The following is a 24,431-nucleotide window of genomic DNA, read 5'->3' as shown; positions in this document are numbered from 1 at the left end:
GATGTTCCACAAAGTAAAAAAGAAAAGGAGGCTTTGAATCCTGGCACAGCTCCCCGAATTCCTTGGACCGTTAGGAGGATTTTATAGTTCTGTTTCCCTGCTCGTCTTTAAGTAGGTTAGATTTTTCTCACAGCAGAAAATCTATTATGTAGGGTTTTCTTTTAGTCCTACGTCAATCATACAGCAGACACAGACCCATGTCTTGTCTTGTAGGAGAACTTCAGAGACGGTCCAGAACACTAATCTCAGCTGAGGAAGAACACCTGAACGGAGTCCAGTGGGATTTTGCAGTTGATGGGGGTTTTTTTTTTGTTTGTTTTTTTGTTGTTGGTTTTTTTTTTCCCCAGTGAAAAACATGTAGCCTTGAGCGTGAGGCAGCTGTGAGTAATTTCATTAGAACTAAAAGGAAATCCTGGGGAAAAAATCCCTCGTTCGATTGAGCTGCGTCCGCCTGTGCGTTCTTTCTTGAAGCGAGGGAAGTCCGCACAATCATGGGCAGAAGAAGAGAAAAAATATATCTAATTTTGGCACTGTTGTGTTTTGTGTGTTTTGTTTAAAATAATAATAATAATAATAATAATAATAATAATAATTTTTTTCCCCAGTCTGTTTCTTGGTGCTGCCGTTTTCCTGTAAGAGTGTATTCTGTGCTGCGCGCAGGGTTTCGGTGCTCGGGGATAGAGGGATTAATGGGGCGGGTTAGTAGTCATTGTTGTGTTAACGTACAAAACGGGCTGGATGCAATTATACGCGAACATAAAGCCATGGTTACAAAACAAAAAAAAAAAGCAAAAAACAGTTTTTAAGTCACCCACTGTTTTTCGTTCAGCTCACAGACTCTCACACAGAAGTACAGTAAGTTTTGAAGTACTGAAATTTATTTATTTATTTATTTATTTATTATTATTATTATTATTTTTTTTACGTGTGTGTGTGTGTGTGTGTGTGTGTGTGTGTGTGTGTGGAGGTAAAGCTTTGCTTGTTGCCGCTAAACAGCTGTGTTTACCTTAATGTGCTCTCCAGATGTTTGTGTCTGTGACCCAGGCCCGTGCTGACACAAAAAGTGTCTTAAAACTGTATAAGGATTTAAAAAAAAAAAAAACCACCCCAAAACCAGTTGTGTTTTTTTTATTTATTTATATATTGTTTATTAATCGTTATATTAATAATTGGCGTATGAGTGAATCATCCTGGAGTGCAGCAAGTTGCACCAGTTTAACGCCAGTTCCTTTGTAAGTCAGTCAGGGTGTACACCTGGTCCTTCACACCCTCTTTCTTTCTTTCTTTCTTTCTTTCTTTCTTTCTTTCACTTCAAGCGAGGGCGGTCAATAAAGCGCTGACTCCATCACTCCATCCATTTCTTCCGTCCGCACTCGTCTTACGCCCTGCTCTTTCCGCTCGTGTGTTTCAGTAAAGAAGGATAACGAAGTGGCCGTGAATCTGCATGCGAGTCTTTGAACAGCAGAATAAATTACAGCGACACGTGCACAATACATGTTTCAGATATTCTGAAGTACCCTTTGACTGTAATTTGACCCTGTGACACGGTGCCTGATTTAAAAGTAACCTGTTTGTCCTAGGACTTCATATATTCTGTGAGTGTGAGAGGGTGAGTGTGTGAGAGAGTGTATCACTGCTTCTTGTGTAACGTGCCGTATGACGAGCAAGGGAACGAGTGACGCCTGGTCTGGTGAGACAGTGTCCACGTGCTGCATGCGTGCGCATGTTAATAATTACCGCGCGCTCGAGGCCGTCAACCTTTCGCGAGGAACCGAGGGGGTTGGAGATTTGTTTTGAATGTCCGCAAGCCACACAGAACACCGCGGAATATTTAGTCTGACCTTCGCTTCGTGTGTCGGTCGGCAGGGAGGCCCAACCTGCTAGGGTTCTGTGAGAAGAGCTTTCCCAGTACTAGGCTTATCATCTCGACGTCACGCTGTGGTCTCAGCCGCGGGTGACGGACGGAACAGTCGATTTATATTAAGCCCGTATTGTTGTTTATTTTCTCCATCTCCTTCTCTCACGTGTAGGGTTTAACAGCTTCCGCGGGACGTTAGATCGACTCCTATACCGCTCAGTGGCGCGTCTCGGCCCGGCCGAGTCGGAACGGTAAACACGGCAGCCGCAAATAGTCGTAAATACTTTGACCTGTAAAACGGACAGCTCGAAGCCGTGACCTATTTTATGGCGGAGATGGTGAATTACGAGGGTAGTAGAAGAACAGAGCCAGGATGGTGTGGATCAAAACTGGAGCTCGAGTCCAGGATGGTGATACAGTCAATGTTTAATTGCAGAATGCTCAGCGCTTATATTCCAGTGTTTTTCTGAACGATTGAAATCACCTCATCACTCTCACCATCATGTCTAACCTCCATACTTCTTCTCTCTGGCTGTCGCTTTCTTCTCTCATCTGTTGCTAGCGCCTCTCGGGTCTCCGTTTGTCTTCCTCGGTCTCGTTGTCCTCGTCCCACGCCGGGGCAGGTTCCAGACAGCGTGTTCACGTGCAGTCGTTGAGGCATCCGGAGCATGTGACCCCCTGACATTCCTCTGTATGATGTTCAGTTCAGCTGGGGGTTGAGCCTGGGGGTGGGGGAACTATGCAGTTTTTATGCTAACCCAGCTGCAGCATTGATGCTGTTGACTGTTACACAGTTGCCTCTTTGAATTTGAATAGTAGTGGGTGAAGGAGGAGAGAGACGTCGAGTGTTATCGCAGTATATCGTCAAGGTCATGTGATGAGCTCGGCTTAGATGCTTATGCAGATGATGCACGTTATTAGTCCTGTCCTTTTAGATGTTTATTTTAATGCTGTGTTAGAATGGGTTTATATGACTTTATAGTGGTTTGCCTTGTACCTCTGGGGGTTCGGGGTTCAAATCCCGCCCCACCTCAGCCCCACGTTCGCCCCGTTCACCCTGTGCTTTGGGGGTTCCCCCCCCAGTCCAAAGAAATGCATTGTAGGCTGATTGGCATTTTGAAATTGTCTGAAATGTGTGTGTGATTGTGCCCTGCGATTGGTTGGCACCCCATCCAGCGTGTCCCCCGTCTTGTGCCCCAAGTTCCCTGGGATTGACTCCAGGTTCCTTGCGACTATGTTGGGATAAGCGGTACAGAAAATGGATGGATAGAAGTCATCACTCGACTTCCATGGGCTTACTCAAACACCCCACCCCCAATAAATCAATCTTAACGCGGATTTAATGCTTTTCCCCATAAGTCCCCAACGCCATCCTGAAGTCTAACACCGTCTCGGACTCTGAACCAATCATGTCCGAGCTCAAAGTGATGCAATTACGTTTATATTCCAATCATTTCGATCCTTCAAAGCTCAAATGCTGGATCGTTTTCGAAGGGTACCCCGACCCCACACGACTCCTTAGACCCAGTGGACTTTGTAAGGTCGTGTCGTCCGATACGGACTGGTCCACACTGCCAACCTTCTACCCGAGCCCCTGACTCATCCGAATCACGCTTCCTTTTTCGCTGCGTAACCTGCAGCAAATCCTACGTCACGTCCGAGGTCACTGTCGCTTCGGAGTCTTCGCCACTGTCTGACTCCGTCTTCCCCTGGGAGATAACTCTTCTGAGGTTTCTATTGCAGAACCTTCTGGAACCGAAAGCTCTCTGGCTCAAAACAAACATTCTTTGACACATTTTAAATAATGTTCATGAAATATAGCCATACAGATGAGGTGTGTGGGATTTATTTTCCAGTTAAAATCCGTACAGAAGTTGACCATGGAGTTTATTATACAGTTAAAGGGGTCCCTCGCTGATAATGTTGATATTTGAGCATGAAACTATACAGGAAATAAGAACAATTCTCTTTTCGACTTTTTCAAACTTACAGGCTGTTACTTAACGATTGTGATATTTATATACAATTCTACCACTCCACAGACCCATAGACAGATTTTGGAATTAAACCGAACAATACGAACTGTATATCACGATTTAGCCGAGCGGTGACGTACACATTTTCAACAGCCTTGTGTTCAAAGAGTTTGAAGGACGGAAAACCAAACCAGCCAGCTACCCTATGAATTGTGGCCATTCTTTCGAAGCTAAAACAAAAAAATTGAATGTGAAAAATGAGGGGGAAAAAGTCAGAGGAACAAGACGGTGCGCTGTTTTTCTTTTGTCTTTTACAAAAGAACGAACTACTAAAGTGTTGCGAATCACGTCACTGAGTCATAGTTTCTCAGAGTCATAATGCACTTTAGTGAAAAGTTAAATGTTTTATATCCACTATATACACTATCTGGCCAAATGTTTCTGGACACCTGACCGTCACACACATTTGTGGTTCTTCCAACTCTTTCCACAGAGTCTGAATCACACGGTTGTACAGAATGTCTTTGTATGCTGTAGCATTACAATTTACCTCAAACGTGTTCCAGCATGACGATGCTCCTGTGCACAAAGCCAGCTCCGTGAAGACATGGTTTGAGAAGGTTGGACTGGAAGAACTCGAGAGCCCTGACCTCAACCCCACTGAACACATTTGGGATGAACTGGAACACCGACTGCACCCCAGACCTCCTCACCTAACATCACTAACGCTCTTGTAGCTGAATGAACACAAATCCCCACAGCCACACCCTAAAATCTAGTGGAAAGCCTTCCCAGAAGAATGGAGGTTATTATAACAGGAAACACAGTGGTGAATAAATCTGGAATGGGATGTTCAGTAAGCACATAGGGATGTAATGGTCAGGTGTGCACATATTTTTAACCATATAGTGTATTTGTCATGTTCTTCATTCGCTTGTTTTACTCGATGGGTTTAGTAAATACCGCGTCGCTTTGCACTCCTTCATACCCAGTGATTTCGTCCTGGATATAGAATATGAACTCCGATTTACAGATTGGGAAACCGCTAAAGTCTACCGGTGGCTGTCGGAGAGCGTGGGTTAGTGAGTTGTAGCTAACATCATTTCATGAACACCATAGCTACATAGTTATCTAATCTTGGCTAGTCGACAAAAGCCTCTTATAACCCACTAACCCAGAACAAACAATCAGTGCCTCAGATACACCGCACTGTACTACACTGCTGATCTGACGCCATATCTAGGGAGGAACATCCTATCTGAGAGAAATCTCTCTCACACACACACACACATACTGTTTTACTGTCTTACCGTTCCCAAAGCGTCTCTAATTGATTGGCTTTGTTTTAAGGATTGTGGGTAATGCAGTATCTCACTGGCACTTAAATGCAGTATAAAAACCAAACAAACCGCCAGCATTTAGTTTCAGGGTTTCTGACTGATTCGACGTGGATGCAGGGCATGTAACGAATACCAGAAGAATGGTTTTAGGGTTCGAAAACAGTGCAAGGCTGAGCAGGAACCCAGCAATTATTTCTAATTAGATTGTTAGACTGGACGGCCTTTAACACACCAGTAAGTGAAGCTGCAAGGACACACACACACACACACACACACTGTTCGGGGATGTGACACCGTTCGGCAAAGCACAATACGAGTCAACCACGGCGTTTATTTAATTTTTCTTCAGTGTAGTACAAAGAACAAACATGGAGTAATCAGATTTCATTTTTGTTTTATTATATCTACTCCTGTGAAAGGTTTTGGTGTATGTGCGTGTGTGTGTGTTAGGCCATGATTACATGAACATGATCGACTGCGATACTGACGTGTAAAGTTCGTCCTCCGCTCATAGAAAACTCCGTTGCAGATCAAATCAAGTGCTTCCTAAACTTACAGCCAATCACCATAGAGTTAGCATTTTAGCCCTTGCGGTTCAATGGGTTTTTTAAGTGGGATTTTTTTTTTTGGTTAAAAGCCTGAAATAAGGTCTGTGGTGAATACAAGCTCAAAATATTTTCACGTTTTATTCTATGATATAAAGTACACCAGTAGTACACCACACGAGGTTTTAAAAGCTTTTCCGTGTATTAAAAAAGGCGGTTGCTAACAAGTTGCTAAACGCGAATAGAGACGGTGTCGGGGACATTAAACGTCATCACGCCGAACAGGAAAAGTCTTTGCAGATAAACTGGTTCAGGTGTGCTGTGCACAATTCCCCAAAAAACACGTGGATGAAGATTCATCCACAGAGTAAATCCGTATTATGGAAAATATTTTTAAATCATGTTTGGAGAAGTTGTGGGAAGTTTGGTGACGGTGACGTAGAAGTCGAGCGACCATGGTGTAGTTTGTTTATAGCGTACGGTTAGCTGTTTATTTCTGGAGATTGTATTTCGGCTTCAAACTTCATAAAAGTTGTGTTCATTTGTGAAAATGCCCTTGATGGACAAAACGTGTTAGTATTGTACACTTTTGTTGAACACAGAGATTATTTTTTGCGATGATCCAAAAGCCTATGTGAAAATCCTATTGGGTTTTTGTCGAGGGAACCGGCGTGATGCTAACTTCCGGGTTCCGGTACAAAATGACGTCATCCCTGCACCGCTCTATAGGGTGATTTGTCTGCGTCTCTCCTCCTGTAAACACCGTTATTGCCTTTTCTGCATTCGCCTGAATTGTTTTCATTTGGTCGCATATTTTCATTTGATTGATTGGCATTTTTATTTGTACTTAGCCTATATTTTTTTGTATAATTTATATTTTGCTTCTATGAGACGATGCACTTTAAGCACCAGTCTTTGTACATCAGCAGGAATGTAGCACAACATGGAGGTGAAAGCAACGGTCTGTTTATTTAAATGTGAACGTGCAATAAAAATCTGTTGTCCTTAAAATCAACGAATAATCATGATAAATAATCCTCACCTACCCGGGCTGCACGTTTATGGCCAAAATGATAATCACGATTAGTTTGATCGATATAAACAGGATTTATTCGTACAGGCGTTTGTATGAGATTTATTTTATGACTTTCATTTTGAAAGGAGGAAAAAAAAAAACGTTCATAACCTGCTCGCGCTTCAAATCGTGTAAATCACGATGAGTTAGTGTACTTTAATATGCGGACTACACTGTCCAGCTTAAATTGCTGAGGTGTATTTAATTGTATTTAATCAAAGATAAGATGAGCTGAGATGTATTGAAATGTACTGAAACTCTTGTGCAAACCAGTCGTTTCATATTTAAGGCTTTAACTAAAGAAATAATAAATCTGAAGATATAACTCTGTAAATGAATTTGATTAAGAGCAGGTGATCACGAGCTCAGACGCCGTGTCGATTCCGTTTGCCACGGCGTTTTCTTTTAATGCTGCGCAGCCGAGTGACTGATGCGTAACCGATCCGGTCTGTCTCGAGCTACTATAGCTACGTTTCCATCCGTGTTCAAGAGGACAAAACGGTCACTCCCGGCGGAAACTCGTCTCATCTCGCTCTCCGATGTTTTCACTCATCTTTAATTAACCAATCACGTGATCCGTTGAAGTCACGTGACGTGTAAAAAAAGGATCCGCCTCAATCGAGCGCGCAAGTTTTGAAGATTTTATTCGGTTATCCGTGTCGTAGGCTTCCTGGTGTGCTGCGGACGCACGCCCTTCTTCTTTTCTGAGACTGCATCGGGGAGGAATTGGAAAGAAAGCAGAGTAAAAAGTATGATTAAACATAGCTGCGCGATGTGCTTGGTATCCAAGGTCTCAGATATACATTTCTGTGCGTTTTCATATCAAACCATTTTCTTTTCAATTCGCTCAGCGCACATCTAACACACCTTCCCAGTCATTCGGTGCCGTGTTTGAACCCAGCGAACAACTTCGGCACAGACCCGAGTCAAAAATATCTTTCGCTTCTACTGCCTGAGAAAGTCTGTTTCTTGCCTTTCGCTCGTCATTTCGGTTGCGTGAGATTTTTACCTTATATGGAGCTTCGTGGGCGTCACCAAATGCAAATCCGCCGCACTGTGTACAAGCCTGGAAATCTTACGCGAGCTGTAATAACCAAATTGTCGATAAACGAGGCCGTTGTTGAAGGACGGTGTAACAGGTCTCGGTGCCGAGTGTAGCATATGGCTGAGAATAACACACTGGAGAAAATGGAAGGGAAAAAAAAAAGCCTATATTTTATAGAGTCTGAATGTTCTTACTCACTCAGCGACTCCTGCCTGAACTCACAAGCTGTTTATCACACGACTTTTCTGCACTCACGTTAAATAACCCCCAGCAGGTGTGTGTCCGCAGATATGTCTGCGTCTGTCCCCTGTAGGATTGGTGTGCTTTAGAAGGTGCGCACGCGTTTTGTTGGGGATAAGGTCAGGGTTGATGTTTTTGCACAGTGTTGCATCTGAATCTGTACGAATAAGGGTTGTTCTCCAGCGCTCAGAGGTCACTCCAGGGTCATCTCTTCTCTCGTTAGTAAACGCATTCGTCCGTACTGTTGTGAGTTTACGCTCAGAAAGTTCAGCGTTTTAAAATCCACAAACAGGATGGAGAAGTAGACCAGTGTGATTCTCTCTCACACACACACACAGACACACACTCTATGCGTTGGTGCTGCCTGGACAGTTCGCCTGTGTTAAGTCATCCGCTGAAGATGTGCGTCCTCTTTCCACTTGCTCTCTGCACAACGGAACGTGTTCGCTTATTCCTAAGGCGTCCAAGGCATCCTTACCCAAGGCTATTTTAGGAAGGATGTTTGGACATGCAGTAACGATCGTTTATGTCTCGTATCTGAACATCAGCGAACGCCAGGCAGTCAGATATTCCCAAAGAACAAACTCAGACGAGCGTGTCGGTCTCCGGTCACGTCATGGCTGCGTCAGATCGCATTTCTGGTTATGTTGCAGTTGCGGAATATTCGACGATACTTTTTATTCAACGGTACGTTAATGTAGTAACGATTAACAAACCATATACTGTGGCTTGAGAGACAGAGTCTCTTCTTATCATGCTCGCTAAGTGTTGCAGATTGATGATTGTATCAGTGAAGACATTGTGTGCATGATGCCGAGGATGGAAAGGAAGGGGCGGGGTTAGAGGTCGATCCATAGCGGGTTTTACCGATACCTGACGATACCCGATTAATCAATATATCGATAGTTTTTAAATTGATACTGAATGAAAACATAACACTCAAAGAAAAATAATGCTGAACGCATTAACTTCTCAAAAATAAAGAGTACTGACTGCTCCATGAAAATGTACTGTGCTTTTTAAAATGTAATATATAAAAATGAATATATATTAACTATTAATTAATATTGAAGTAAATAAAATATGTACATCCAAACTGAACCAAAAAGTAACACACCAAATAACCTTTACGTTTTTGGTGTTAAATCCGCTTCTGAAGTATCCTGCATCGTCCGGAGTGCAGTCTCGCGTGTATGCGGACTCTTCTCAGACGCAACCGGGAAAAACTGTCTGTGTGGATTTTTGCAGATAACCCATAGTTCCAGCCATCAGTTATCTGATTATCCACCTCTAGGCGTGGCTGTACAGCTGGAGGGAAAACACCTGGAAACTTATGAGTCGGCTGTAGCTACATTAACGTAGTCAAATAGTTTTATTTTTAATTCATTACCTGTTACCAAGCTCAGGAATGCTTGCTAAACTACATTTTCTCGTTAATAAACCTAACAATTAGTAGCTCATAATAAAATTCAAGTGAAATTAGATACATTTTTAAGTAGAGATACTTACTAACTAACTTACTTACTTACTAACTTATTTACTTGCTTACTAACTAACTTACTTACTTACTTACTAACTTATTTACTTGCTTACTAACTAACTTATTTACTTACTTACTTACTAACTTATTTACTTACTTACTAACTTATTTACTTATTTACTTACTAACTTATTTACTTACTTACTAACTTACTTACTTGCTTATTTACTTACTAACTTATTTGCTTATATCTTACTTATTTACTTGCTTACTTATTTGCTTATTTACTTGCTTGCTTATTAGCTTACTTATTTACTTGCTTACTTATTTACTTGCTTGCTTACTAGCTTACTTATTTACTTGCTTATTTACTTACTAACCTACTTGCTTGCTTACTTGCTTGCTTGCTTACTTACTTGCTTATTTGCTTATATCTTACTTATTTACTTGCTTGCTTGCTTACTTGCTTACTTATTTACTTGCTTATTTACGTACTCACTAACTTATTTACTTACTAACTTACTGAATCCTTGCATCCCAAGGTATCCGCTATAACCAGCACATTTTCTTCATTTAATTCTGTGAAAACCGGGAAAAACTGTCTGTGTGGATTTTTGCAGATAACCCATAGTTCCAGCCATCAGTTATCTGATTATCGACCTCTAGGCGTGGCTGTACAGCTGGAGGGAAAACACCTGGAAACTTGTTATGAGTCGGCTGTAGCTACATTAACGTAGTCAAATAGTTTTATTTTTAATTCATTACCTGTTACCAAGCTCAGGAATGCTTGCTAAACTACATTTTCTCGTTAATAAACCTAACAATTAGTAGCTCATAATAAAATTCAAGTGAAATTAGATACATTTTTATGTAGAGATACTTACTAACTTACTAACTTATTTACTTGCTTACTAACTAACTTATTTACTTGCTTTCTAACTAACTAACTTACTTACTTATTAACTTATTTACTTACTTACTTACTAACTTATTTACTTACTTACTAACTTATTTACTTACTAACCTGCTTGCTTACTTGCTTACTTGCTTACTTGCTTACTTGCTTACTTACTTATTTACTTATTTACTTACTTGCTTATTTGCTTATATCTTACTTATTTACTTGCTTACTTATTTACTTGCTTATTTACTTACTAACTTACTGAATCCTTGCATCCCAAGGTATCCGCTATAACTAGCACATTTTCTTCATTTAATTCCGTGTTAACGTTTCAATTGAAGACCTTCATAGGCAACAGAAGCTAAGATGCTTCTGAGAAAGATGTTTTTTGTTTCTCTTCTCTGAAGTCATGTGATAGTTATAGGTAGGGATGGGTGGCGTACAGACTTAAAACGATATCATGATATTTCATGTTTTTTTTGGGGGGGGGGTTTGCGGTAAGGATATAAATGACGATGTGAAAATGGTAACGTTCAACACCATGTTTATGGCGTCAGCAGCAGACAGTTTTGAGAGCCGTGCAAACATGAATACTGATCCCAAAAAAAGTCCGACTTAATCCATCATCAAATACTAAACTATACCATGCAAGTAGGTTTAAAAATATAGAATATAATATAAAATGTGAACACCAATACATACTTGCAGGAGTATAATAATAATAGTAGTAGTAGTAGTAATAATAATAATAATAATAATAGTAGTAGTAGTAGTAGTAGTAGTAGTAGTAATCATCATCCCAGGAAAAACAAATGGAAACGTTGTATCTGAACCACTTCCACATTACAGAGGAAGCTCCTTTTGGGGGATTAATTCTCCGTCCTCGTCTCGGGTTGGATCTCTGCTTTCCACCATGCTTTACAAACTCTTATCATGGGGAGGAATTGTACCAGTACGTCACGGACGATACGATACGGCACAGCCCGAGTTACAGGACACAAAGCCGGTGAAAAGATAAGGCATATTATGAGATACAACACTGCGTTTCTGTCCTTCTTTAATCCGCAGGCACGATAAACGTTTCGTCTAACCTATCGCGGTAGGAATCTATCAGCGATTCATGATGCTGTCATCAGACGACGCGAGCTAATTGTGAAACCCGATACTGCGCGATGACTTCGCCTTAACGTGATTAACGTACAGCACACAGCACTCAGGATGTCCTCCTCCGGCAAGACCGTCTGACTAAACACATTGCTACTTCTCATGCGCCTTCGTCTCCTTCCGTTCCCCTCTCAAGGTGTGTCTCCAGACCCTCAGTTTCTCAGCCTTGAGGAAATGACATGTCCGGTCACGCACGTGGCAACGCGCCGCACTCTTAAATCGCTTCTCAGCAGGACCGAGACGCTCATCTGTCGCTGCTGACATTTCTGCAGTATACTGTATGCATCACAACGTTCATGAAGTTCAGTGTCTGCAAAAAATAAAGCACTTCAAATGAAACTCAAGTAAAATTATTATTATTATTATTATTATTATTATTTTTATAATGTCTTTTTAAAAGAAATTGATTGAACCCCCGACCTTCTGATCATTAACTCAGAGCCTTAACCGCCAAGCCACCACTGCACTAATGGAAACAAACCCAGATGGAACGGGATCATCGTAATCGCTCTCATAGCATAGCGTAGTTGCTTTTCTAGGCCTTACCCGTACCGTTATCAATATATTCTCACCCTAGCATGAAAGCTGATACAGGCTCGCAACATTACCGAGTAGGAGCGTTCGTTTTAAACGTTTGTCCACGACCGACGTGCTGCAGTGAAATACTACATCACGCCATGCGAGGTTCGTTGTGTGGTGTTGTGGACTGCGCGTCCAGGCGTTTTTTTGTTGTTGTTGTTGTTGTTGTTTACTCATGGGCGATATATGAAGTCAGAAAGAGCACGCAGTCGATATGACCTCTTTTTAATAATAACGCACTCTGATTTGAGTTTTTTTTTCCGTTTCTGAGAGAGAGGTCGGTGCACACGACTCGGTCTTTTGTTTTCTATCAGTCATGTGTTGCATTAAAGTTCACCTCAATTAACCTTTTCCCCCCCCCCCGACCACTCTGGGCTTGTTATTATCTCGGCGAGAAGCCTGTGTGTCGCAGGTTAAATGAGTCCGTCTGTTTTGTATGCGTCTGCCCACCGAGCGGTGGAGGCCTCGTGCTTTAAGGTTGTCCGTCTGTCCGGGACTCTCGTTAGCGTGATGTCTCAAAAACGAGTGGATACGTGTTTGTCGGAGTTATATGCAGTTATCATCTTAAACTGAGGATGAAACCATTCGATTTCGGAACGGATCCAAACGGGGTCAAGGTCACAGCAAGGTCAAATATCTGAAATAGGTTTTCTTCAATCACTTCCTTTATGTTTGAATGTTTTAAGGGTAGATCAGGTATCTAGACTTAATATATCCCACCAGTGTGTAATTACACACTGCCCGTGCAGTTTACTTTTTATATATATAATAATATAGAAAATATTTTGTAGTTTAAAGGTGCATTATGTCACATTTATGGGGGGGAAAAACGTGTCTAACAGTTAAAGAGGTGGAGTCGAATAAGAAGAATCATTTTTTCTTTACTCACTGAGTCCGCCCCCATTCCCACCCATGTACTCAAAGCTCCGCCCATTAGACCTGTCAGGATAATTACGTAATCGACTTATCTTATGATATACAGACGTGACCTCGATCTTTTTTTTTTTTTTTTTCTTTTCTGACCTCGATATGTTTACATGTGTGTTTGTTTATATTAAAATGAACGTCACCAACATTGTAGCCGTTCACGCCGCTTCTGTCGTCTCGTCTGCTCCGGGGCTGTCAGATTAACATTCGAACTTCAAATATTCGTCGAATTTAAGATGTGCAGTGAGCACTAGCACGGATTTTAATTAAAACATACTGTTGGAAAAAAATGACGCAAGATATTAAGTTTTTTTTTGAAGAAGAAAAATCTAGAAAGAATAGTTCTAGCGTGTGAAACAATCCAGTCGTGGTCAGTAATGTCGGGGTTTGAGCCGCTTAATCTGCGTGAGCTGAATCTGAACAGTGAGTGAACAGCAGTAAACTGAAGCGCTTTACTAGCGGGTTAATTAACTCTCACAAACATCCTATACACATATGAGATTAGTCAGACATTTACACGGTGGCTTAGTGGTGAGCACGTTTGTCTGACACTGCCAGGGTTGGGGGTTTGATTCCCGCCTCTGCCCTGCGTGCGTGGAGTTTGCATGTTCTCCCCGTGCTTCGGGGGTTTCCCCCGGGTACTCTGGTTTCCTCCCCTAGTGCAAAGACATGCATTGTAGGTATTGGTATTTCCAAATGATTGTGTGTGTGTGTCCTTCGATGGATTGGCACCCGTCCAGGGTGTCCCCCACCTTGTGCCCCGGGTTCCCTGGGGTAGGCTCCAGGTTCCCTGTGACCTTGTGCAGGATAATCAGTATGGATGATGGATGGATAATTGTACCTTTAAGTAAATGCCATTAGCTAGATTAAATGGATTATAAAAGCAGTTCAAATAAAATTTCATTGCGCTCAGCCTGCTGTATTCTGACTTATCTGTATGTTTTCCATTCTTGTTGATTAACAGATTATTAGGCCACATAGACCAACAATTCTCCTGTTTTTTGTTTTTTCTCAGTTGTGCAATCTGAGATAAATACTTGGGTCTGAGCTGTCTCGTTGGGGGGAAAACAAAACAAAAAACCAAACCCTACTCTGAAAGGGAACATGACGTGGTATGATAGTCCTGGAATCTCTGTCTTATATCTTTAGTAACAGTCTGTACAAGCAGAGCTGCCCAGAGACCTCACAGAGACTTACAGTCCAGATCTACACGCAAAATTTACAGCTCAGGCTGTAGGCTATGGTTCACTCAAGGATATGAGCACGCGTAAAGAGCCAGACGTCTGACTGTCTGTCTGTCTCTATCTATTTATGTCTGTTTGTCTGTCTGTATATATATGTCTGTCTGTCTCTGTGTCTATTTATCTCTCTGTCTGTCTATTTGTCTGTCTATCTATTTATGTCTTTCTCTCTATCTGTCTGTCTATCTTTATCTCCGTCTCTATCTATTTCTGTCTGTCTATCTATTTGTCTGTCTGTCTGTCGATCTATCTATTTATATCTGTCTCTCTATCTATTTATATCTGTCTCTCTATCTGTCTGTCTATCTATTTATGTCTGTCTCTCTATCTGTCTGTCTCTCTGTCTGTCTATCTATTTATGTTTGTCTATCTGTTTATGTCTCTCTTATCTATTTTTCTGCCTCTCTGTTTGTCTGTCTCTCTCTGTGCTGAAGTGTGGTTTCTAAACACAGCTGTTTCTAAACCTCTGCAAGCTAATCCAGTCTAATGCAGCAGTTAAGTCTGATCTCTGGCGCTTGATAACACCATAACTGGCTCTTTGGCTTCTCAACAAAGCAGACGGCTGAGAATGTGGACAGAACTGCAGGCTTTCAGAAACACACAATAGACTTTCTGCTCTCACATGTGCTTTTACAGTGTGTGTGTGTGTGTGTGTGTGTGTGTGTGTGTGTGTTTAGACATTGCTAAACTCTGAACATGTTGCCCATGTTTGCCGTAGCTCACAAAAGGAAGGCAGTAAAGCAGCAGCAAGGCGAGTGGTGTTTGAGGGCCCAGCTGTTCTGCCTGGCCTAAAAGCTCATCAGGAATGTTGCCAGATGTTGGAGTGGACAATCTCGTGCATGTCCCTGTTGATTATAACACTGATTTGGGTTTCATGTTTTTGTTTAAAAACTGAAAAAAATAAGATATTTGGAGTTTTGTTGTTACCAGATGTTTGTTGTTGTTGTTCTTGTTGGCTCCAGCTGTTGATCTTGAACTATTTGAGTTTGTATTTGAATAGGCAGAAGTGCCTGCTTTTGACCTTTTACCTTTGTTACAGCACTCTATAAACATGGCGTTTATGGGTGCACGGAATCATCTCGTCGATAATTGCATTAAAGTTTGATCTTGACAGCACCGTCTCTCATAAAACGTCTTTCCTCTCGTCCTAAACGTTCTGCCCGCTTTGTTTCCATGGCTACAGAGGTCTTAAGCGGAGTATAGGAAAGCAGGGCTGGCTTTTTATAAATATATGTAAATATAAAAAACATTTCTCTCTCTTCTTCTTCTTCTTCTTCTTCTTCATATATATTTTTGGAAATAGCATGCGTGTGCATTTTTCATTTCTCCCCAGTCGGAGGCGGAGCTTAATCATTGGTGTGGACTTTGATGGTGTGGTTCATTACTTATGCAGTGCAGCTCCTCCAGTTAATTCACCAGTTGCCTCAGTAACCGTTATTCACTGTTACTGGACTACTGGGTGGCCACGAGAGTGCTGTGGATTCATCTCTCTCTCTCCCTCTCTCTCTCTCTCTCTCTCTCTCCCTCTCTCTCTCTCCACGCATTGCGTGATAAAGATCAGGTCTAATGAGGTGTTCCCTACTGAGAGTGCTGTAAAAGGTGGTGGAAAAGTGTGTGTGTGTGGTGTCATGCTCACAGCAGGCCTACCTCACGTTACTGTGTGTAGTCACACACTCTTCCCTTCACTTTATACCCAGAGTGGGGACGGCCCTCACCGGTTTGGTGCCTTGGGCAGGATTTTAGGTGGTGCCCTTCGCACCGCAGCCGATTCCACCAGCGATCATCGTCTTCATACCGTACGCTCACACGGACACTGCTGCACTTTTATTCATGTCTAGGGGATGTTCTTTCTCTTAGAAACAAACCTCCCACTTGATGCTGCATGGCTGTGCTGAGGTACAGAATGTGTCTGCAGGTGCTCCAGGATTTGCAGGCGTGGGATTCAAATATTTCTATATAAAAGTGCATCTGAGCAGAGGACAGGAGTGTATGGTTATTACATTATATTAATAAAAAAGCTGCTGCTGATGAAACTATATACAATAATAGCACTTAATCCACATTATAGCCTAAAGACAAATAGCAAGAGTAATTACATCTCGCATTCATCTACAAAACCTGTTCAGTGAGCACTTCTACAGCCTGCTGTTTGCTGTAATATATACAAATGTGTGTGTGTGTGTGTGTGTGTGTGTGTGTGTGTGTGTATTATATATACGCCTAATCAGTAATGAAAATGCAAAGGTTTACAACTATTAATTATAAAAAGCGATGATCAAGAAGAAAAAAAGAATTGAATGTACTTTTACTTGCAGTGCTAACACTGGCTAACTAGTCCAGCGAACATGTACGTAACAAACAACACCTTTCTAACATTCCCTAACGACAGGTACACACACACACACACACACACACACACACACACACACACACACACACACGTCCTCAGTGAGGGTAATGATTTTAAGGTGAAAGTAACAGACATTAACTCTAGCTAGCTGTTTAAATTAGCAGACGTTACAAGTATCGTTCAGAGTAAGCTAGTTAGTAGTAACCAATGGCAACGACTCTGCACGTAGATAAATTCGTCACATTACCTCTGTTCTTAACCCGGTTTTGTTCCTCTTCTCTTCTTCTTTTTCTTCCACCAGAGGGCTTTGGTGTTTTTGAGGAAGGTTACTTATGTTAATTTATCTTGTTCAGTGACTGTCACTTCAGATCACTGAACTCGCTCCTCCCCCACAGTCGGGGAGTCTAACAGCGAGAGGGTTGGTGCACCGGGCCGGGGTGACGCTGAGGGCAACGGAAAATACAAGTTATGTTGTTGTGGGGGCTTTTCGCTTTTTTCTAATGTTTCAAATGAATTGTATTAAAAATAATAAATCACTCATTTGGGCGCCCCCTATGGGTGAACCGCGCCCCTAGCATTTTCCTGTTCCGTCTGTGCCACAGGCCCTGGTCCAGAGGTCATGTTTCAGATTAACCTCGCAATTAGCAGCTCTGTTATTGCATTAACATTCAGCAACAGTGCTCTCTCTCGCTCTAATGCGCTCTCTTTCTCTCTCTCTCTGTCTCGCTCTCTCTCTTGCTCTAACGCTCTCTTTCTCTCTCGCTCTAACGCTCTCTCTCGCACTCTCTCTCGTTATAACGCTCTCTTTCTCGCTCTTTCTCTGTCTCGCTCTCTCTCGCACTCTCTCACTCTAACGCTCTCTTTCTCTCTCGCTCTAACGCTCTCTCTCGCACTCTCTCGCTCTAACGCTCTCTTTCTCTCTCGCTCTAACGCTCTCTCTCGCACTCTCTCTCGTTATAACGCTCTCTCTTTCTCACTCTCTCTCATGCTCAACTCTCTCTCTCTCAGACGAGCTCCTCCTTTAAATCACGTTCACTATGCCTGTTTTGCGTCGCAGTCTTCTGAGGGCTTTTGAACGGAGACTCTGATCATGACTCCAATCACGACGACAGCAGTTTTCCAGAGGAACGGAGCTCGTCAGTCTGTTTAACGTGGCTGTGCATGAAATCGCTAACCGTTCCACTTCGACTCGGAAACCAGATGCACAGAGACGCCTTTGCTCCGATCTGCCGTCCAGTGGACGCCTCTTTTAATCCTGCAGACGTACATAAGACGCGCAAGCGAGCATTTGAGACGGGAGACGCGGGTAGCCGTGATTGCCTGTTGTGCAAAGGGAACTGGAGGTATAGGCTATTTTTGTTCTGTGCGTCACCAGGAATCATGTCCTCCTGTTCGTTTGGTTTTTTGTTGTTGTTGTTCCTATCAAGCATTTGAGTTTGACATGCCGAATCATTTCTTCTAAAAGCGACATTACTGTGCTTCGATTTGGTCGTCGCTCTCCCACACAAATAGATGGATGATGAACTGGATTCAGGGATCTGCTGCGCATTACAGCAGGTGAATTTGATTTCCTCTCGCGCTCTGATTGGCTGTTTCTCATTGCCGTGTGCGACTGTATGCTACTAGTCGTAGAGAGGTTCACACTAGGGCTGGGCAATATTATCATATAATATCAATATCGTGATCAAATAGGTCACAGGGCACGTTTCGGAGATATCGCTGGTATCGTGATACGTTCTAGTACCTTTTTTTGTTTTTCTTCCCCTTTTAAAGCAGTGTATTTTTGAGACATTGTAGCAATAAGTTTTACGTATACCGCCCACCCCTGGTTCATACTACGAGATTCGTGACGAAATCAAACGTGCTTGAAAATATTGGCGCCCCTGCGATGATTAGGTCTCTAACAGACAGTTATGTAGGTGGCTTTGACGTTTTTTAAGCTCCCCTATTTCTGCCCATGTTCAAAAAATTGTGCACCCCCCACCCCACCCCCACCCCAAAGGATCTACAGTGGCCTGTAGAGTGTCTATAAAATGACTGACAGGAGGCCCATCCAGACACAAACAAGCATTCTGCACTGAAAGTCACTTTTTCAAACAGGTTTTCTCGCTAAGTCATGGTTTAAAACAGTTTTTTATTAATCATGTCGTAAATATCCTTCCAGGTTATTTGTACAAGTAAGAAGGAAATAAAAAAACCCCTTAAATGTTGTGTATAATTGTGGCCCAAACATAATTCTGGTAGATCAGCTGGTCAGTGCAGTGTGCCGTTGGATTTTTTGTGTGTGTTTGATCTTTGTCCTGTCCGATCGGTACTGGTGCGTTGTTTTAAACGCCTCCATCATAAAACGTCACCTGTTCACTATAGATGTGTTCTGATTATACCGATCGCTTTCTGCATCATTTATTTAAAAGCCATAGAGTGCTGTAAAAACGAGCGATTATTATTTTATGATGTGATAAATGGAACAGCGCTCCCCCGTTCCCGTGATGATGAGGAATTTACAGAGAGAATATGGAATTTGACAAATTCGAGGTCGACACTGCGGCTGAATCTGTTTTTGTCCAAATGATAATCTGTAGCTGTTTTTATTTTCTTCATCTGTAGGACATGGTTTTATCACCAACACCAGACCGCATCACGCTTTGAAAAAGTAGTTTGCAGCGATCCGGAAACACGTTCAGGTCTGCAGCAATGTCAGACGTGTGGAGAATGTCGTGTGGTTCTTATGGCAACCGTTAATTAGCAAAACGTCCTGGCGGTTAAGAGGAAGCAGTACGCTGATGACGCGTGTTTGTGGCCTTCACCCTTCACTGAAGCATTTCCTCAGCGTCAGCTCTGGCTGTCTGTGCACAATGACGAATCCAAGCGATTTCTCATTGCCCTGTGATGCTCAGTCATACACACACACACACACACACACACACACACACACACACACACACACACACACACATATATGTGCTTTTCCGTGGTCTGTGGATCCTGGAAAGTTTTGTGACCTTTTCCTTTCTCACATTTTGAGGATTGCTGTGTTTAAGGAACAGTGCAGAGTTCATGCATTTCGTAAGTGTGTCACTTCTGTTAAAGACGACGTCAGTGTTGATTTGTGAACACGAGTGGATAATTAACACTCCATTTCCTCCACTGCGTAGTGTCATCACAATAAGAATTAGTGTTCTTCAAATGAAACATAAATATTTCAAATCAGAAATACATCGTTAAATCATATTCTCTAGTCCAGAGCTTCCAGAACTTTATTTCTGTAGACCACTTAAGTACAGGTTCATTTAAAAAAATTATATATATATATATATATATAATTTTTTTAAATGAACCTGTACTTAAGTGGTCTACAGAAATAAAGTTCTGGACTATATATATATATATATATATATATATATATATATATATATATATATATATATATATATATTACTCCATCAGTTTGTTTTCCAACTGTATTAGGCTTTTTTTTTTTTTTTTTTTTAATGTGTACAATATTTTGGCTTTTTTTTTTTTTTTAATGATCACCACAGAGCTTTCTATTCTGTTTTTATTTAAAGTGTAATTCACAGTGAAGCACTTGCTCGGGTTCAGATGTAGAACTGGCACATATTTAACACCTTTGTCGAAAAAAAAAAATGGCACCCCAAGCTCTCCAAGACAAATCAGTGTTCTACAACCCAGCTCAGAATAATCGGACTGTGAGGGTGTGTCTGTATAGGTGTTAGTATAATCTGTGTGTGTGTGTGTGTGTGTGTGTGTGTGTGTGTGTGTGTGTGTGTGTAAGTGTAGGTGTTACTATAATCACTGTGAGCAAACATTTGTTTAAAGACATGTTGCTTTGATATTTTCCCGCTCTGCGCTGCCGAGAAAAGAAAACCAGCTCAGGCTTTTCCTTTATGTCCTTTCTGACATCGTCTTGTCTTTTCTTTTGTGTGTGTGTGTGTTGTTTTTTTTTTTTAAATGTTGAGTTGTGTAATAGTGGAAATGAAGTTTGCACAGATGCTCCGACTAGACTGTGACTTATAACAGACTGTTTTTATTACTAAAGAAAAAAAAAGAAACTGTAATGATGGACGTCTTTCTGTTTTGCTTTCAGTATTATGTGCCAAGAATCTAGCAAAGAAAGACTTCTTCCGTAAGTACACACTGTCATTGTTCTCCCTTTTTTTCTCTCTCTCTCTCTCGTTTTTTATCGTGTAATATTTGTATATATTTACTTTCTCTGATGTCCAGAAGACGACTTCTTTAGCTCGGAGACCTGTTTTTATTGCGTATTATTGTATCTCCGATTCTACCCGACTGAGGACACACACACCCCCACCCCCCACCCCACCCCCCGCTTCTGTATGCTCTGCTCCATCACACCGGGAATTCACCTCATCTTGCAAAAATTTCTAATGGGATTCCACCCACAGCTGTTTGGACACGCAGCGCTCGGGCTGAGACTCACTGTACTGGAGTCTTTAAGGACTTAACGGTGTGGCGGGACTCCCGAGCGACCGACAGGCCCGTCTGTGTCGATAAGCTGAGCAGTTCACCGCCCACCTTTTATGCTAACGACGAACACCTATTCGTATTCCACTCGCATCTCCACGGCTTACGAGATCACGGCACGCTACATTCTAGCATCACTGCTAATGTGTGTTTGTGTGTGCGTGGACGCGAGATGGGGAGTGAACACTGACTGCTCTATGAGTAATAAGTCGCGTGCTGTACAGTATGTACAGTACATCAGAGCAGAGAGACTAGCTCCATGATGTTACCCCCCCCCCCCCCAAACTGATTTTATTCAAGTCAGTTGAGATATTAATTACAGTATAGCACAATGTCCTTTGGACACTTGACTTCATTTATAACACCTTCAGGGCATGAACACGTCCTTATTGTTACCCATTAAGCCTTAACTCCAAGCCATAGAAGTGTGCAGTGCAGATTTCATACAGTGACTCTGTCTATGAGGATATTCTCACAAGGCTGCTCCAGCACAGCTTTCATTTTCAGACATTGACAGATTGGTGTCTCTCTCTCTCTCTCTCTCTCTCTCTCTCTCTCTCTCTCTCTCTGTCTCTCTCTCTCTCTCTCTCTGTCTCTCTCTCTCTCTCACTTTCTGTCTCTCTGTCTCTCTCTCTCACTTTCTGTCTCTCTCTCTCTGTCTCTCTCTCACTTTCTGTCTCTCTCTGTCTGTCTCTCTTGCTCTCTCTCTGTCTCGCTCTCTGTCTGTCTCTCTTGCTCTGTCTCGCTCTCACTCTCTTGCTCTCGCTCTCTCTGTCTCTCTCTCTCTCTCTCTCTCTCTCTCTCTGTCTCTCTCTCTCCATCTCTCTCACGTCTCTCTCTGTGTCTCACAGGATTGCCTGACCCTTTTGCCAAAGTTGTTGTCGATGGCTCAGGCCAGTGTCACTCCACAGACACAGTGAAGAGCACACTGGACCCTAAATGGAACCAGCATTATGATCTGTAAGCATGGACTATAAGCGATCTTTTGTTCATCAGTTGTTTATACGAGCGTGTCAGTGCTAGACTATAGGCGCAGGACCGTTATGAGTGGTTTCTTTTCATTTGTGCGTTTTAGATACATCGGGAAAACGGACTCGATCACTATTAGCGTATGGAACCATAAGAAGATCCACAAGAAGCAGGGTGCTGGTTTCCTGGGCTGCGTGAGGCTCCTGTCCAACGCCATCAGCAGACTCAAAGATACAGGCTGTGAGCTCCCTTCACTTTTCACCATTTGGTAGTGGAGAGGGGGAAAAGGAATTATAAAAAAAATTATGTGTAAAAAGAAATGCATTTTGAATTGTCCTCGTGTTTTGTCTCGACAGACCAGCGTTTGGATTTATGCAAGCTGAACGCCTCCGACAGCGACGCCGTCCGGGGTCAAATAGTCGGTACGTAAAACTTCGAAACTCGTTCATCGAGGACATTCTTGCTTTCTGGAGCGCTCGTATTTCCTCCTTCCATTTGTGAATTCTTTCCGTTTTGCCTTTTCAGTAAGCCTCCAGACTCGTGACAGGATTGGCAGTGGCGGGCCTGTGGTAGACTGTCGAGGACTGTTAGAAAATGAAGGGTGAGTGGGAGCAATGTGGCGGAAGAGCGCGTTCTTTCTCCTTCAGTTTGTTCAACACTGCCCCCTGCTGGCAGTGTTGAAACACATCTACGCTTGCTAGTGTGGATGAGTGCGGTAGTAGGATATATAACTGTGGATCATCTAACCCGTGTGTGTGTGTGTGTGTGTGTGTGTGTGTGTGTGTGTGTGTGTGGGGGGGGGGTGTCTCAGGCCGGTCTTTGAGGACTCTGGACCAGGGCGGCCTCTCAGCTGTTTCATGGAGGAGCCTCTGCCCTACTCGGACCCCACAGGGGCTGCTGGTGGGGGCAACTGTCGTGCGCTGGAGTCACCTAATCAAGAGCAGAGGCTTCAAACCCAGAGAATCCGAAACCAGGAGTCTAGAAGTCACGCTCACACCCCACAGAACCGGCCACATGGGCACCAGTCACCAGACCTCCCAGAAGGCTATGGTAAATAAGCCCTGAATGTCCTGTTGTGTGTTTGTTCTTTTGTCCTCTGGATGAGCCGCACATGCAGCAGAGAGCTGAGAGCTCAGTGAGTGGAGGCTGTAGTGTTGAGAGGGGAAGGGTAGGGTTAAATTCACCTCAGTTTGTTTGAGACTCTTGAAAGGGTAAGCTAACAGACCAGTCCTCTGTCTTTAATGAAACCTCGGCTCTAGTACCCCATAACTGAGACGTATGATGTGTACCACAAAGAGACAGACAGTTAAGGATTAGGGCACTGACTGTGGGTTTGATCGTCTCTACACAGCTACCCTGTTCTGATGCAGGTAAAGGTGAAGCTAACCAAACCCAGTGAACTATATAGACTCCAGTCAGTCCTCTAAAAAAAAAAAAAAAAAAACCCACTTTCTCCACGCTCACATTGAAGAAAATCTCTTCAAGAAAGAGTTTTAGGAATAGTCGGAAGACTTCCGAGAATGTGTTGTAGCAGATGTTCCGAGGGCAGCGTTCCGGTTTTTGTGGCGGTTCCTCGTTCCGAACGCCCTGTACCCGACGTCCGGTGCAGTCAGAATCACTGACCCGTTCGCGCTTACGCGGCTTGAGTCGCTCGAGATCAGCTGTCCGGTGTCGTAGAGACGTGTACGCTACACGATCGCTCCCAGATCAAGCGCGCACACTACACCGTCTTTTCACCCTGCCAAAGCGTGCCTGATCCCCCATGATCCCGCACGCAAATAAACAGCTGTGTCTCGTACCACCGTTTTAGCTGCGTTCACGCCGTGTCGTAAAGACCGTAATTACGAGATTCCGACTCGTAAAAAGCGTCCGCGGTCCTCGTAGAAATTGTAAACTGCGAATTGTATCACCTGACTGCTGCGACGTCATGCGGAAACGCTCGAAACGGCGCCAGCTTCAGCAGTACAATGCAGTTCATATAATTGACTGTTATTAATCTTATCGTTATTATTATTATTATTATTATTATTATTATTATTCATTGACTATTTATTGCGTTATTAGTCTTAATGACGCAAGATTAATCTGAAGATAAACGACAGACATGCAGTACAGTTTAACGTCGCTAGCACAGAGTTGGTTAATCTAACGTCTAACGTCGCGTAATCCCGAGTCCGAGGACGTGAACAGCTCCGAGTAGAGCGTCCGGGTTGCCATTTAGTAATCGCGGAAATTCCG

General features: G+C 42.7%; 1 protein-coding gene across 3 annotated transcripts in view; it reads left to right on the top strand.

Annotated features, from left to right (window-relative positions):
- The window catches only part of smurf1 (SMAD specific E3 ubiquitin protein ligase 1), a 51,385-nt gene that overhangs the window by 12,200 nt on the left and 14,754 nt on the right, over positions 1-24,431 (top strand). For all 3 annotated transcript variants that reach the window (XM_053612621.1, XM_053612620.1, XM_053612622.1), the window contains exons 2-7: positions 20,827-20,865; positions 22,076-22,184; positions 22,300-22,433; positions 22,550-22,615; positions 22,719-22,794; positions 23,005-23,243. In XM_053612621.1, coding sequence (XP_053468596.1) covers positions 20,827-20,865; positions 22,076-22,184; positions 22,300-22,433; positions 22,550-22,615; positions 22,719-22,794; positions 23,005-23,243 — 663 coding nt within the window. The remainder of the gene's footprint in view (positions 1-20,826; positions 20,866-22,075; positions 22,185-22,299; positions 22,434-22,549; positions 22,616-22,718; positions 22,795-23,004; positions 23,244-24,431) is intronic.

This window comes from Ictalurus furcatus, chromosome 24 (genome assembly GCF_023375685.1).
Source record: "Ictalurus furcatus strain D&B chromosome 24, Billie_1.0, whole genome shotgun sequence".
Taxonomy (NCBI): Eukaryota; Metazoa; Chordata; class Actinopteri; order Siluriformes; family Ictaluridae; genus Ictalurus; species Ictalurus furcatus.
The sequence above is the reverse complement of the archived record's forward strand: the minus strand, read 5'-3'. Positions and strand labels throughout refer to the sequence as shown.